This window comes from Alosa alosa, chromosome 7 (genome assembly GCF_017589495.1).
Source record: "Alosa alosa isolate M-15738 ecotype Scorff River chromosome 7, AALO_Geno_1.1, whole genome shotgun sequence".
In the NCBI taxonomy this organism is placed as follows: Eukaryota; Metazoa; Chordata; class Actinopteri; order Clupeiformes; family Clupeidae; genus Alosa; species Alosa alosa.
In genome coordinates, this window is record NC_063195.1 from 14,444,601 (window position 1) to 14,460,393 (window position 15,793).

The 15,793-nt window shown below is 41.6% G+C and overlaps 2 protein-coding genes across 2 annotated transcripts in view; both read left to right on the plus strand.

Annotated features, from left to right (window-relative positions):
• The window catches only part of LOC125298411 (complement C3-like), a gene marked incomplete in the record, with an annotated part of 101,425 nt that extends 93,249 nt beyond the window's left edge, over nucleotides 1-8,176 (plus strand). Inside the window, 4 exon segments of the mRNA XM_048249120.1 lie at nucleotides 6,164-6,244; nucleotides 6,410-6,493; nucleotides 7,534-7,672; nucleotides 7,854-8,176. Of these exon segments, the coding sequence (XP_048105077.1) occupies nucleotides 6,164-6,244; nucleotides 6,410-6,493; nucleotides 7,534-7,672; nucleotides 7,854-7,995 (446 nt within the window).
• A 3,477-nt stretch (nucleotides 8,177-11,653) lies between these two features.
• Nucleotides 11,654-13,433, plus strand: LOC125298415 (complement C3-like). Its single transcript, XM_048249125.1, has 3 exons — nucleotides 11,654-12,161; nucleotides 12,923-13,061; nucleotides 13,203-13,433. The coding sequence occupies exons 1-3, from the start codon at nucleotides 12,125-12,127 to the stop codon at nucleotides 13,342-13,344; spliced, it is 318 nt and encodes a 105-aa protein (XP_048105082.1). The 5' UTR covers nucleotides 11,654-12,124; the 3' UTR covers nucleotides 13,345-13,433.
• Nucleotides 13,434-15,793: the final 2,360 nt, after the last annotated feature.

A 15,793-nucleotide genomic window follows, 5' to 3' on the forward strand; every position in this document is an offset into this window, starting at 1 on the left:
AGTAAAAGTAAAAAGTACCTGCTTTTAAATGTACTTTAAGTATTAAAAGTAAAAGTATTTGCATAATGATTTATTCTCTTAATATCTATAAAAATCAGTATGGGCTGTGGCATTTTAATTAAGCTAGTTTTAGGTTATACTCGACTAGATAGTTTTAAGTTAATGCAATTGTGCTTACCATCTGTGGCCCAGTTTACATTCTGACCTACAATTCTAGAGACTGTAATTCTGGTTATCTACTAGGGTGATCTGCTGAGTAATATCATTCAGCAAAACACGAGAGCCTGAAGTTTAACGGGTAGACAAGGGAAACGTCGGGTGGATCGTAATGCCAATTATGCTGATTGAAACAGAAAAGTTGCTGAGAAAGGTGTCTTTATGATTAAGTTCAGTTTCACTTGGCGCAGACGATAGACATTGAATGAGCCCACGCTACTACCCCCCCAATTGTAGGCTATGCATCTTTATTTAATCACACACAATTAAGGAATATTTCCTAATCTGGAAAATGTTACGCTTTTTCCGCCACCGGTTCATTAATAGTCTACCATTAATTTGTGCCGCAAATGATCAGACGTGTGACAGAAGCATGGGCATAGCCTGTAACTTCGCTGATCCGCGGATAGCAATCTCATCGGAGAGGAGGCCCTAACGCTGCAGATAACAGACAGAGAAAGGCACAGAACACAGTTGCATGTACAGTGTAGCCATGGGTCTGGTGAATATAGCCTACCGAATGCAGATGGCTACAAGCTCACGCTTTGCCTGGTCTAGACTAGAAGCTTATGTTTCTAAGAATGCACGTAGCGCTCCAGAATCTTTGGTAGCAACCCCGGTAAAAAACAAACGTGTTTGTCAGAGAGAAAAAAAACTGATCATAAAATGTATCGTAAAAGGAACGATGGTGTTGTAGAAATGTAGCGGAGTAAAAAGTACAGATAATTGCTGTAAAATGTAACGAAGTAAAAGTCAAAAGTATGCACTATAAATTTTACTTAAGTAAAGTACAAATACGTGGAAAATTTACTTAAGTACAGTAACGAAGTATTTGTACTTCGTTACATTCCACCACTGCTCAAGGGCCACATTGGGTTTTGAAAAATTATTTATTTTTAAATATTAATTGCTTAAAAATAGCCTACTGCTAATTTTATGCTGTTGAACACATGTATAAACTGTGCACTGTCGCTTTAAGACAGTCGCTTTAATTCACGTTTATTTCTCAATGATCTTCTGCCTGCTCCGCTGTGGCTAGTGCTGTACCTACGGCTGGGCCCTCTCACAGTTTTTAAATGGTCTGTTGTGGGAACTACTGTTGCCTTCATGATTTCCTTTTAAAACTTTCTTATAAGAAGGAGATATCAATTATTAACAATCACAAGCCAGCTGGAACCTGCGGCTCTCTCCCTCTCGTGAGTGCAGACGTGTTCCCAATTAAATGGATCGCATAATGTTCACGTTAGATCTGCTGCAAAGGAGATAACTAAGAGTTAACTTAGTTTAACATGATGTTATCTCTATTTAACATGATGTTTTGACATTGACATTGTAAACGTTCTCTAAGGAGAGTGAAAAGCAGTTTGCAGTAAAGTCGTCTCTATCGCAGGAAAAAAATAGCGAGCAGCCTGATAACCAAATGAAATGCTCGGCGGGCCGGATGAAAGTGCTTGGCGGGCCGGATGCGGCCCATGGGCCGCAGTTTGCCCACCCCTGCTCTAGTTTCACTTGCTGCAGGGACGCACACATTGCATGAGCGCTCATAAGCGCTCTATTTGAGTTCTACATGCTGGAAATCTTAGTTATCAGATGTAGGCTGATGTAGGCTATCAGGCTGACGCTTTTTTAGCCAAAGCGACTAACAACATGGTAAACAGTTTAAGTTTTAGAGCAATTCTCAACAATTTGAAGACAATTTAAAAACATTAGAGTACAGTAAGAATAAGTGCATTAGTGAGTGCTGTTTTTAACAGTTACTTGTCCGTTTAAGACGGCTGGTGAGTTCTAGGATCAGTAAGACTTGTTGTAAGTGTTGCTATGAGAGGAGATGTTCTCTAAAGAGCTGGGTCTTCAGGAGTTTTTTGAAAATGGAGAAGGATGTCCCTGCCCTTGTAGGAACTGGCAGTGTGTTCCACCAACGAGGAACAACAGATGAGAAAAGTTTGGATTGGCTTGAGCTGCACCGGTGGTAGAGCTAGACGTCGTTCGTCCTGAGGAGCCGAGCTGTCTGGAGGTAGCGTATGTCTGTATGAGGGCATTCAAGTAGGTGGGAGCAGAACCGGAGACTACTTTGTAGGCAAGCGTTAGAGCCTTGAATTTGATGCAGGCCGCCATAGGTAGCCAGTGTAGCTGGATGAGCAGCGGGGTAACATGTGCCCTTTTGGGTTGGTTGTAGACCAGGCGCGCCACCGCATTCTGGATCATCTGAAGTGGTTTCACTGCACAGGCTGGGAGACCTGTCAGGAGGGCATTGCAGTAGTCAAGTCGTGAGATGACTATTGCCTGAACCAGAAGTTGGGTAGCATCTTGAGTCAAGTAAGACCTGATTTTCCGTATATTGTAGAGTGCGAAACGGCATGACCGGGCGACTGAGGCAACAGGATCTGAGAAGTTTAGTTGGTTGTCGAGAACAACTCCTAGATTTCTTGCAGTCCTGGTAGGTGAAACAGACAGGGAGTCAAATTTGATGTTGATGTCGTGGTGTATGGTAGGTTTAGCTGGGAGGACCAGCAGTTCAGTCTTTGAGAGGTTCAGCTGGAGGTGGTGTGCCTTCATCCATGTAGCTATGTCTGAGAGGCAATCCGAGATCCGTGCTGAAACCAAGGGGTCATCAGGTGGAAAGGACAGATAGAGCTGTGTGTCATCTGCATAGCAGTGGTATGAGAAGCCATGCGAACGGATAATCTGTCCCAAGGAGGTGGTGTAGATAGCAAAGAGAAGAGGGCCCAGCACTGAGCCCTGGGGACCCCTGTGGTGAGATGGTGAGGTGCAGATAGCTGACCAAGCCATGATAATGTTAAACGAAGGCCCTGTGAGGTAGGATTCAAACCAGGAGAGAGCAGAACCGGAGATTCCCATGTTAGCGAGTATAGAGAGAAGGATGCGTGATTAACCGTGGTCAAAGGCAACCCGATAAGTCAAGCAGAATGAGTACTGATGACCAGCGGTCGCCTCTGGCTTCTTTAAGGCTTTGGTACAGACAGCAGAGCCAAGCCGGGTAGAGTGGCCGCTTTTGAACCCAGACTGATTTGGATCCAGAAGGTTGTTCTGTGAAAGGAAGTCAGAGACCTGTTTGGAGACTGCTCGCTCAATGCCTTTGGATAGGAAAGGCAGGAGTGAGACAGGGCGGTAGTTCTCGACTTGAGCAGGGTTGAGAGAAGCTTTCTTAAGTAACGGTGTTACCCAAGCCATTTTGAACGCTGTTGGAAATGTGCCGAGGTTAGCGAGGCATTGATCACATGTGTGATAGCTGGAGCGATGGCCGGGCTGATGGACTGAAGTAGGCTCGTGAGGGTATAGGGTCCAGCGAGCATGTGGTAGGACGGCTGCATGTCAGGAGTCTAGATACTTCACTCGAGAGAGAGGCGTGAATGCTGAAAAAAGATGTTCCAGCAGTCCCTAGAGGTTGTAGGAGTGCGGTATCTGAGTCAGATGCGTTGAGTGGGCATGTAGAGAATTGACTGCTGATTGCCGCCACTTTGTTTGTAAAAAATGAGGCGAGGGTGTCTGCAGTAAGGCTGGATGGAGGAGGAGGCAGCTGAGGGTTGAGTAGCGATTTGAAGGTTGAGAAAAGTTTTCGAGTGTCTGTAGCGCTGTTGATTTTGTCATTGTAGAAAGCCGTCTTAGCAGCAGTGATGCTGGCTGAGAAGGAGGCCAGGAGTGTCTGGTAGTTTTGTGCCATTTCCTCCGCCGCTCTGAGTTTGGTGCGCCATGATCGGAGGGTATCATTTAGCCATGGATGAGAATGTTTGGATCGAGCTGGCCTTGTGGTAAGAGGGCACAGCTCGTCTAGACACGAGGTCAGTGTGGAGCAGAGCGATTCAGTGGCCTCATTAACCTCCAGAGAGGAGAAGGTGTTGAGTGGAGGTAAACCGGAGGCAACCACAAAGGAGAAGTGCATTGGAGACAGGTTCCGGATGTTGCGGCGGAACGTGACCATCGGCTGAGGAGCCGGAGGCTGTTCTGTCCAAGTCTCAGTGAGAGCAAGGAGTTTCAATGAAAGGTGGTTGGCATAGCCAACTATGATGTCCGTTTTGTTGACTGCGGATTGACAGTTCCACAAGCCCATGGAGAAGGAGGTTTCTGTAGGTAAGGACCGTTTAAGTTGCTGGAGGTTAAGGCGATTTCTGCCCCTTTTGGCATGATGCCGTTTTCTGCGATGGCCGGTGATAACAGATATGGTGTAATGGCACATTTTTGCCTTTGTCGGCAACTTGCTCGTCTTGACCGCGTCCGTCTTACACGAGGACGGCTGAAACGAGGGCTGACGCTGACGCTTACGCTGACGCTGACGTTTCAGCAACAGCCTCTATTGTTATGCTGACTGGAATTGCAGCGTAGACCGCCCTCTGACGTTCGCACAGCTTAGATTGTTCAAAAGGGTGTTAATTACTGTCAACTGAAAGTCCGCTCGCTCACACCGACCGAAACTCGCAGTTTCAAGTAGCCTCCTCCCTCAGCTGTTCCCAAACGCCCAGAGTCCAGTTCTAAACAATTGGAGAGGATTGGCCAGTAGTAGCCTATGTGTTCTTGTTTTCTCTCTCCCAACTCACTGCAGTTGTTGTCTGTATTTAAGACAAAGATCTCCAGTAGATGTAGCACTATGACACACATTGACTGTGAAATGCCGCCGATGTTTGATCAGATCAAATAAGACGTTCTAAATGGATCACGATGTAATTAGCCTACAGTAAGCTGTTCAGATCTGTTCCAAGCGTCTTGGAGACGTGTGCTGACTGTGCTATGTCTATTCATGCGTTTTATCAGGTCCCTTTCCACAGGTGTATTAATCAAGCACCATCCAGTCTGCATTGTGAATTAAGGTGCTTGATTTTACACACCTGTGGAAAGGGACCTGATGAAACCCATGAATATAGTTGATGACACCAAATTAAAAAAGTATTTCTGATTGGGGAAACGTTTAGCCTAGTTTATTTATTTTTTTCAGTCCGCGGTTCCAATATTCAATCTTGCTGCAAATGATCAGACGTGTGAAGCACCGGGCATAACTCAATTTCGTGGCTACGTGGACCAGTAGGTTAATTGTTGAGGAGGCCCATAGTTTGAGAAAAGCTGCAGATCATAGACAGAGAAAGCATAATGCTCCGAGAACAGTAGCCGAAAGTCTTTCTGCAGAAACAACAAGTGCCTTGGTGCGCGCACCCCCGCTTTCACTTTGACTCCCTGCATTTCTACATTGTGACAAAAACTGCCAGTCAGACAGTGCATTTTGGTTTACTAAATTAGCATAATTCTACCTGAAATCTGCTCACTGCAGATGTTATAGGCTAATGCAGACCCAAGCAGCTGCACAGCCTTGAAAGACGCACACTTTGAATTTGATCAGAGCGGCGCTGGTTCTTCCCTGGCTAATTTGATGTGATTGGATGACCGTTCAATCAAATCAACAGACCTATTTGTGTCTCTCTGTGGTTCCAACTCTTACGGGAGCGTTTCTTTCTATATTTTACTTTCATTTTAATTTAATCTGACAAAAAGTGTGGGGGATAGAATCGTGTTCCAGCAAAAGTGTGTACGTTATAACACCCACATCCCCCAAGCTTGCTACGCGCCTGAATACAACTATGACTACAATTTTAGTTAAAGTTACCTAGCAAACATCAATCGCAAGAATGTGTACAGTTTACTTACAGCAATGGTAGGCCTACATACATTATGTCATGACTGCCGATGCTGTGTATCGTCAGTTTATAAAGTTTAGGCAAAGTAGGAAGTAACGCCAGGAATCCCTGATCAATGTGATTGGTTAGGCTGGACCAATGGTTTCGTCAAAGTCTACGCCCATCACCATGCTAGTGTTGGAAACGTTTCCCAATCATGAGTGTCCAGATTCTATTCATGAATCAGGACACAAAGTAAATCAATCTGGTTTTAACCAAGCTAAACAATAGTATTTTACCGTAATTTCCCAACTATTTTCTCATAGGAATGTGCTGCAAACAGAAGAAGACATTCGAGGAATTGCAGGACCGTGCAAAGAGAGCCTGTGGAAAAGAAATTGATTACAGTAATTTTCTCTCTCTCTCTCTGTCTCTCTCTTTTTGAGTGTGTGTGTGTGTGTGTGTGTATGTTTGCTTCTAGTATTTAGTCACTTTCTTTGTTCTTTCTGTCTATAACTAATTCCAGGATTTGTTTTCCGAGTATGACAATTTCAATCAATCTTTTTTTTTAGTTTTCAAGGGCACTGTTCAAGAAATACAACCTTCCTCCGCAACAGACGTTTTCAATATCAAGGTGGATAGCATGCTCAAATCTGGTATGTATACTGCAGGAACAACAACTTGCTTTTCATACACTTCAGAGTGAAGGGGGAACCACTACCAATGTGTAGCACGGTAGCCATTATGCACCAGAACACTCACCGCACACCATCTTCGTGGTTCAAGGTTTAGAATACAGAAAATGCAATATGCATCCAAAAAACAAAACAAAGCGAAAAAGATCTCATAACTCAGTAGATTCAATATTTATTGTAAATCTAATAAATATAAGATATTAACAATGGACATAAACTATCAATGAGTTTTTCATAATTGCTAAAACACCTTAAAACTAAAACAACCTCCACCCTTTTCACAAAAATGTAAAAACAAACCCCCATTCTCAATAATTTCTACTGGATTTATAGTAAAATTTGAATCCACTGAGTTATGAAATCTTTTTTGTTTTGATTTGTTTTTTAGATGCAAAATGCATTTTCTTTATTATAAACAATGACACTTTCTCCTGGAGCTATACGATATGATATATGATGCTGCCCTGGACACTGTGTTTTCCTTTTGAAGGGCTGGTTTAGGATTTTGGACATAGGACCTCATTTCCAAGTTAGCAAGTGTGATATTTATCAGTGGAGACTGTTTTCAACAAGTTTCATCCAGTCCTTTCAGTTAAAGAGTTCGCAGGTGCTAGGTTAGCGCAAGTCTACGGTATGTGCTAGCCTGCCACTAAAAACAGTCTTACCCACTCCACAGTACACCTGAGGTAAATAAGTTAGCAGATAGTCTGGCATTATAATTTATTTGCCTCGGGTGTACTGTGGAGTGGGTAAGACTGTTTTTAGTGGCAGGCTAGCACATTCCGTTGACTTCCGCTAGCCTGGCACCAGCGAACTCTGCAACCAGAAGGACTGTTGAAAACGGTCTCCACTGATAAATATCACACTTGTTAACTTGGAAATGAGGTTCTACGTCCAAAATCCTGAACTGATGATAACATAACTGACACAAGTGAGCGTCTTTTATACAGAGAGAAATACAGAGAGCGAAAAATAACACTGGTCATTTCCTATGTCATCAGGCACAGATGGCCGCATGATCAATGGGACTGAACGTCTTTTCATTGCCCATACAACCTGCAGGGACAAAATGGACCTGCAGGTCACCAAAAGCTACCTGATTATGGGAGCAAAGCAGGATGTTCACAAAGTTAAGGACGGGTAAGTTGGTTGGAACTGAGAGATTCCAACGCAACAGAACCAGAACTGTAGTATCGTTTACTTAGAATTCTTTCCACTTTCTTTTTTGTCAATAAATCCATGAATTGGAAGGTATACCATCTGATTTATATCCCTGTGTGTGTGTGTGTGTGTGTGTGTGTGTGTGTGTATGTTTTCATAGGTATCAGTTTGTGTTTGGTGATAAAACCTGGATAGAGTACTGGCCAAAAGAGACAGAAGGCCAAAAGCCAGAGTTTAGTGAACAGTTTCAGCAACTCCATGTTCTTGCCTTTGAACTCATGAACTTTGGCTGTAGTTTTTGATGTCAAAATGTCCATGAGTTGGCTTAACCAATGAAGCTCTGTCACCAATGTTTTTCATTTTGCTGATGCATAATATTATGTCTTGTGAATAAATGTGAAAGAGTTGTCCTACCATATCACAAATGATCTCAATAAAGAAAGATCGTTGCCAATTATCTCAATAAAACCTGTTGGATTGAGATTAGGTTTTTCTTTATGATTTACAGTAAGTATGGATAATACAGTTAACAGCATAACTCTCAAAAAGAATTTCAAGTTTTTGCCTGAAATTGTACTGTGCCTATTTACAAGGGCATTGTTCCCACCTCTTCTGGGGCCTACCATGTTGGACCTCTATAGAAAGCTGAGAACCTCTAGTTTTCGTAGGAAACAGTCAAAATAAATGTGTGATGTACTCACTAAGAGTTACAGAGGCTAGAATATAGTTTTTTCTTTCTGCCGGATTACAAGCATCTCTGAACTGACCACATTTCAGCCCTCTAGGTCTCTTGATATCCCTTAGAAACACAACTGAGCCCTAGCACCAGGTCTTGTGAAGTTGTGTGCAAAAGTAGATCAATATAGAATGAAAACATGAGTGCTTTAGACCATTATTTGCCAAGGTATGCCCATGTGTTTGTAAAATGCCTATGGATACTCCCCATAGGACTTTTTGTTATCCAAAATGCATACTGACAATCAAATGATTACTGCACATGAACCCCTTTGTGTAGAAGCATAATCCTGGTCTCAAATGAAAGGTAACACTTTGAGGTTTCATGCTTGTATTTGGATTATACTTCAGGGGTTCTGATATGGAATGACTACACTAAATAAGTAATGATTACAAAACTGTCTATTTTTGCATTTACTTTGTTGGTTCAATGAGTGTGTATAAGATAGACTATACATCTGTACAACTAATATTAGATAACACAACATGAAGATTCAATTTCTATGGATTCTTGTGAATATTTCAGTACCCAATATGTTGCATCTACTTATTGTGCTGCAGCTACACTGCAGCCAGAAGTCAGGGTAGCACCAAAAGCGGAAGGGGGGGAGGGGGGCATTTTGGATCAAATTTAATTGAGACATAATAAGATTAATCTGAGAATATAAAGCACTATACAGATTGTAGATGAAAAAAGTTGTCATTTTTGGATTCCCAAGAGTCAAAGCTTTGAAATGGTGTATAACATTACTATGCTACATAGCAATATGGTGCATACAATTGATTTAGAATGTTGGGGGGAGGGGGGAAACCGTCCTGCCGGCGGGACACTGTCTTTTATTCTGTTTCATCTTTTTTATACATGTATACATTTTATACATTTTTATACATTTATCCAACACACTACATGCAGGTAGATGCTATGGTCTACGTCAGGGGTCACCAACCTGTCGATCACGATCGACCTGTAGATCTTTTTCGGACCCCGAGATCAACAGGAAAAATTAAAACGCAGTCATCAAATTCCTGCATGTTCGCCACAAGTGTGATATTTTTGACCTGATACATTTGCCTAAATAAAAGGCCTTAAATTGGTATTTAGTATTTAGGCTTTGGTTCTCTTTTGACGCTTCAAGGTAGATCTTGCCTTTGTTCAGGGCCGAGATCAGGGATCTTGGGCTCAAAAAGGTTAGTGACCACTCGTCTACATCATTGTAACAAGGAAGCAGCCCAGATAGAGAGAGCCCCGACTGCAGCCCAGATAGAGAGAGCCCCAACTGCAGCCCAGATAGAGAGAGCCCCGACTGCAGCCCAGATAGAGAGAGCTCCGATTGCAGCCCAGATAGAGAGAGCCCCAACTGCAGCCTAGATAGAGAGAGCTCCGATTGCAGCCCAGATAGAGAGAGCCCCAACTGCAGCCTAGATAGAGGGACTTTAACATTTTTAAAATTGTTGGCAGAGCTTCAATTCTGCTTCAAAGGTGAAACACTCCAGGGTAGTTTAACCATTTGTTTCCCACTTCGAGTTTTTTTTTTTTTTTTCAACAAGTGAAGTTACCCAGCATCGCTTAGACCACCTTTAAATTAGGACTTCTGTATGAAATGGACAGATTTAGACTTACAAATATGACATAACCATTAACAGATTTAAAGTATCTTGCTGTAAAAAAATATGGCAATTACAAAGCACGATTAAGACACATAGTGGAGATTTGTGTTATTTGACTAAGGGGCCCCATTCAGATATCAGGGGTGAATAACATAACCATTAGTATAATTGAGGCACCCTATTAACCTTTAAAGGTGTACTGTCACACCGGTGTGACAGGAATGTTGGTAAACGAACGTTCTAAAGAATATCTGGGTTCATTGAATTCAACATAGAAACCTTGAAGTGTTGCAGAATGGATTCTTATGTTAGAATGTTCAAAAACCCACATCTTAAGACATCACATAACATAACCCGCGTCATTTGACTGAGAGGCCTTATTCAGATCGAGGGTGGAGATAGTAGTGACTTTCCGCAAAGTATGTGCGTGTGTGTGTGAGTTTACGTATGTATCAGGGATGGAAAAAAATGGAAAAAATATTTTTCTGTATCTTTAGTGGTAAAAATATTATTTACCACTAAAGATACAGTATGAACATTTGATAAAAAGTCATGACGAAAATGATCACATTTATAGATAGGGTAAGGCTATTTGCACCCCTGGTACAATTAGCAGTGTATGCTATTCGTACCCTAGTGCAATTAGAAGTGAATTCTATTCGTACCCCCGTCTGGTACAAATATCAATGTAAGCTATTCGAACCCGGTGCACACAGCAATGTGTTCTATTAATACCCCTTCTGGTACAAATATCAGTGTATGCTATTTACACCCCTGTGCATTTACTCTGGCATATTGATTACACAATGTAATAAAAAAATAAAAAACGAGCAACATGTTTTTGTTGTTATGTCACAGGGTGTGAATAGCTCAGCTGTGTAATAGACACTCTGAATAAGGTAGATAGATAGATAGATAGATAGATAGATAGATACTTTATTGATCCCCAGGGGAAATTCAAGTTAGGTTAGGTATGCTGTTTACATCAATGTATAGTTAGAAGTGGATGCTATTCGTACCCTGGTGTATTTAGTAATGTATGCTATTTACACCCTGGTGCATGAACTAGCTAATTGTTGCAATCATAACTTCCGTTTGAGAACCAATTTCTTGTTCAAATTGCGCGCCTTCTCTCCAGAGACGTTGGTACATATGCGCACTCTCTCTGCCAAAATGTATCATGCGGGAATCAAACCCCTGTTTCCCACATACTAAACCGTGTCTGTGACCACTGCACTGCATCTGCTTTCACATCTTGATGGGTGTTTACAGGTAAACTTATAGTTTATAGGCCTAAGCGTCATATTCACAAAATTTCTGTTAACTAACCAACTGACGGTTGTATGTGTTCATTGAACAAAGATTCACTTTTCTTTCTACTTTTCAATCTAAAACTTAATTTGAACATATATTAGTGCCGAAACCTTTCAGAATTCTTCACTTTCTGCTGACGAAAAAACAAATGTCCGCCATGTTTTTTGAGCAACGTCTTTTTGTTGTTATGTCACAGGGTGTGAATAGCTCAGCTGTGTGGCCAATTCTATTCATACCAGGGGTGTAAATAGACACTCCGTTATTGATATTATTGCAATATGATTAAAATATGCTGATTTTTTTTTCTAAACCTACCATCAATGTTCGACAGAACTCATAATTGGCCTGTCCTTCATGCCCTGTAGCAACAAAACTAAAGGTCAACAGAACATCGCTAGTGTCATAAAAGTGGTGTGGCTCCTTTAAGACATAATCCATTAGTCGATATTAATCCATACTTATACTTATACTATTAGTGTGAGTTCTGGAGCTATCCAACTTTATCTAACCTACATCATCTCATTTTAATTTACCTATAATGAAATAATATATAGCAATTTATTTAGCATGCATTAAGTGTGTAGGAGTCCAGTCTGAATGAATGCTATAGTCTACCCACTATTTAAATCAGAGCCTGTATAGTCTATATCTGCGTCAGTCTTTTTACGTGCTCTTCTTGTAGGACTTTGCAGCAAAAAGAGGAAGACTTTTGCGGAATTATAGCAACGTGACATAAGAGCATGTCAAGTTCATGTTGACATAGCGACACCAGACATGTATCGCACCAGAGTGGACAACATGCTCAAGAAGGGTGTGTATATTGCAACAGATAAAGTCATGGTCGTCACTGGACAAGATGTTAAATTCTATGACCTAGTGAGTTAGGGAGCCTCACATCTCTCAGCCCTCATGCATATATGCTTATTTAACCTGCACACTTCTTTAACCTGTATATATACTTATTTAACCTGCATATATATATTTTTTAGCCTGCAAATATAATTCTTTAATCTGGACAGGCACAATATTGATCCCACTCATAAGAAGTTCTAGGTTATTAGAAGAAAACAAACACAGAGAGAGGTCAGGACAACATATAATGAAATTGAATACAATGTCTTTATTGTAATTGCAACATTTTTTGTACAATTTGCTGTGCAGCCCCTTAACATGCATATAGCGAGTTGAGTCTTAGAAACATCATTGTACTTTTAGTTAACATCATTGTACTTTTAGTTATTGCACGCTGTAGACATAGAAAATAATATTGTGAACGTTTTCGTTTCCACACATTTAACAATATTGCATGATGAGTATTTTGATGATGTTGGGGTGGGGAAGTTGAAAGGAGTTCCAAAATTATTATTTTTTGGAAGGTCATTTATTCATACTGGTGAGGCAGACTCATAAATTACATTTACATTTTAACTTGCATTATCATGAGTACATTCAATGGCAATTGAACCATGATCTTGGCACTGTTCTCGCTCACATGTTGAGTTAAGCCACAGAATGACTGAGAGAGAAATACAGAGAGTGAAAAATAACACTGGTCATTTCCTGTGTCATCAGGCACAGATGGCCGCATGATCAAGGTGAGTGAGCGTCGTTTCGTTGCCCATACAACCTGCAGGGAGCAAATGGACCTGCAAGTGACCAAAAGCTACCTGATTATGGGAGCAAAGCAGGACGTTCACAGAGTTAAGGACGGGTAAGTTGGTCGGAACTCGGAACCAAGAAATTCCAGAACAGCAGAATAAATATCCTCTAACATTTAAAAATCTAATCTGTGTGTGTGTGTGTGGCCTGCCTGCATGTGTGTGTGTGTGTGTATGTGTGTGTGTTTTGACAGCTATCAGTTTGTGTTGGGAGAACAAACCTGGATAGAATACTGGCCCACAGACACAGAAGGCCAAGAATCAAAGTTTGGTGAGAGATATCAAGGAATCGAAGACCTCTCCTATAAACTGGAATATGTTGGCTGTAGCCATTGAATTCAAATATCCACAAATTGTTTTAAAGCCATTGCTATCAATGTTTTTTGCTGCAGTATCTTTTATTTCACCTATACAATAGTGAGTGGGCAGCCATGGCCTACTGGTTAGCGTTTCAGACTTGTAACCGGAGGGTTGCAGGTTCGAACCCCGACCAGTAGGCACGGCTGAAGTGCCCTTGAGCAAGGCACCTAACCGCCGCTGTGGTTGCAGGCAGCTCACTGCGCCTGGATTAGTGTGTGCTTCACCTCACTGTGTGTTCACTGTGTGCCGAGTGTGTTTCACTAATTCACGGATTGGGATAAATGCAGAGACCAAATTTCCCTCACGGGATCAAAAGAGTATATATACTTTATATATACTTTTATACAATACAAAACTTGTGGGGGAGCTGTGGTGCAAGTGACGGCACCGTTTTCAGATTGTTAAACAAATAAACAGCTCATTTCTCTGGTTTTGATTGGTCTGTCAGGAAAGGTGTCGTAGCTCCACTTCAGTTTTCCCTTTTCGATTTAGAACCGGATATCGTGTGACGAATTTATCACAGCTGTAAACATGAACACAAGTTTAACTTTGGTGGATGTGACCCGCCCTGGCCTAAAGCTAAAGGCCCCAGTTGCACTGACCTAGAGACATAAATGAGAAATAACAAACAAACAAGGTCAGGGGTAACATACAACAGAACACCTACATTTTCTTAAAGGCCCCCTTGAAAAGAACATTTCCTAACTAATTTTGATGGCACATACACTCTTACACATACTCTACACACATACACACTTGCACTCCATTTGCACGTTCACCTGGAGGCTCCACCATATTAAAAGCCATCCAAAACCAATTACTGTTAAATGGTAGTGTGATTTAAACCCTCCAATGCCAAGTGAACATTGATGCCAACTAGTCAAGGGTATGTGTCAATTAATGTGGACATTTCATAATCATTAGCTCCACCTGGAGTACGCCTGTAAACACGTCCATGATTTCGTCATAACCTCTTTCCGCTAGGGAGAGAAAAATAGGCTATTACACCCTACGCGCCAATCAAGGGAACTTCATTTCGCTGTGAGGATGATTCCCAGCCAATTGCACTCTGTAACCAAGGTGGAGAGGGTACGGACTAGTTTTGGAAAGGCCCCAAGCCTGCACTGAGAGCTCAATGCCGTGAAAATGCAGGTCGTTTATCTCTGCTGAACAGATGCGGTTGAGCAAGACACATGTCCTGTGTGATAGACTGGCCTGTCGTGGTTACTGTTGCTGTGTCACCCTGCTGTCATGGTTACTATTGCTGCATCACTGTGGTCTTCTTCCCTTTGGGCATGACAAGACAAGAACTAGGGTCCATGAACAGTAGCTGCCAAAGTTCAAAAACAGTGCCAGTGCCAAAGTTCAAAAGAGATTCCAGTACAGGAGAACGGAATGTGATGGAAAATCAAGGAAAATCAACAGCATCAGCACATTATAGCTGTGATAATGGTTATGGTGGAATGCATCATGAATCAGGCTGATGTTACAAATTGAGTTGTTTTTTTTTTTGTAAATTAAAATTAACGCACAGCTGCCATGGTATTTATGGAAAGAAATGTTTATTTATCTTCAATTTTGCAATGCATTGTGATGCTCCAAACTTCCACCCAGAGCCTTATAGATCTCTGTCTAGGGCTCTGCTTCCACCAGAGCAAGTAGAACATAGCCTAATACAGTGTTTCTTAACTGGTGTGTTGGGACCCAAAAGTGGGTCGCGGAACCGTTCTGGGTGGGTCGTGGAGCTTGTTTAAAAAAAAAAAAAAAGTCGCCCATTTTAAATGCTACCTTATCAGATGTAATATTGGACCTTTCTTTTGATTAGATTCCAACATGGGAAATTTTGGGTCCCAAAGCAAGACCAGTTAAGAACCGCTAACCTGATATGAATTGGCATTTTTTGACAAAGGACCTAGTATACTCAGCTATAAAACTCAAAAATTAAAAATAAATCCCAAATCCTCCGATTTGTAGCGTTAGTCATGATGTATTCGCCCATATGATGATTTTATTATGCATGTGTAGGAAGAAATAGTATAAAATATAACACCTCTGTCTGCAGTAGTACACGTTAAACAAGGTTCTGGTACAACACATTAGTTCATCCAAAGAAAACTAAAAAATACAATAGCAAATCATCACCATCACACAGTCACAGGCTCTCCTCACACCCACACACACATATAAACACACACACACACACACACACAACACACACACACACACACACAAAAACACACACACACACACACACAACACACACACACACATAAAACACACACACACACACACAAACACACACAGTCACCGGCCCTCCACACACACACACACACACACACACACACACACACACAACAAACATACACACACACACAGTCACAGGCCCTCCACACTCAAACACACACACACAGTCACCAGCCCTCCA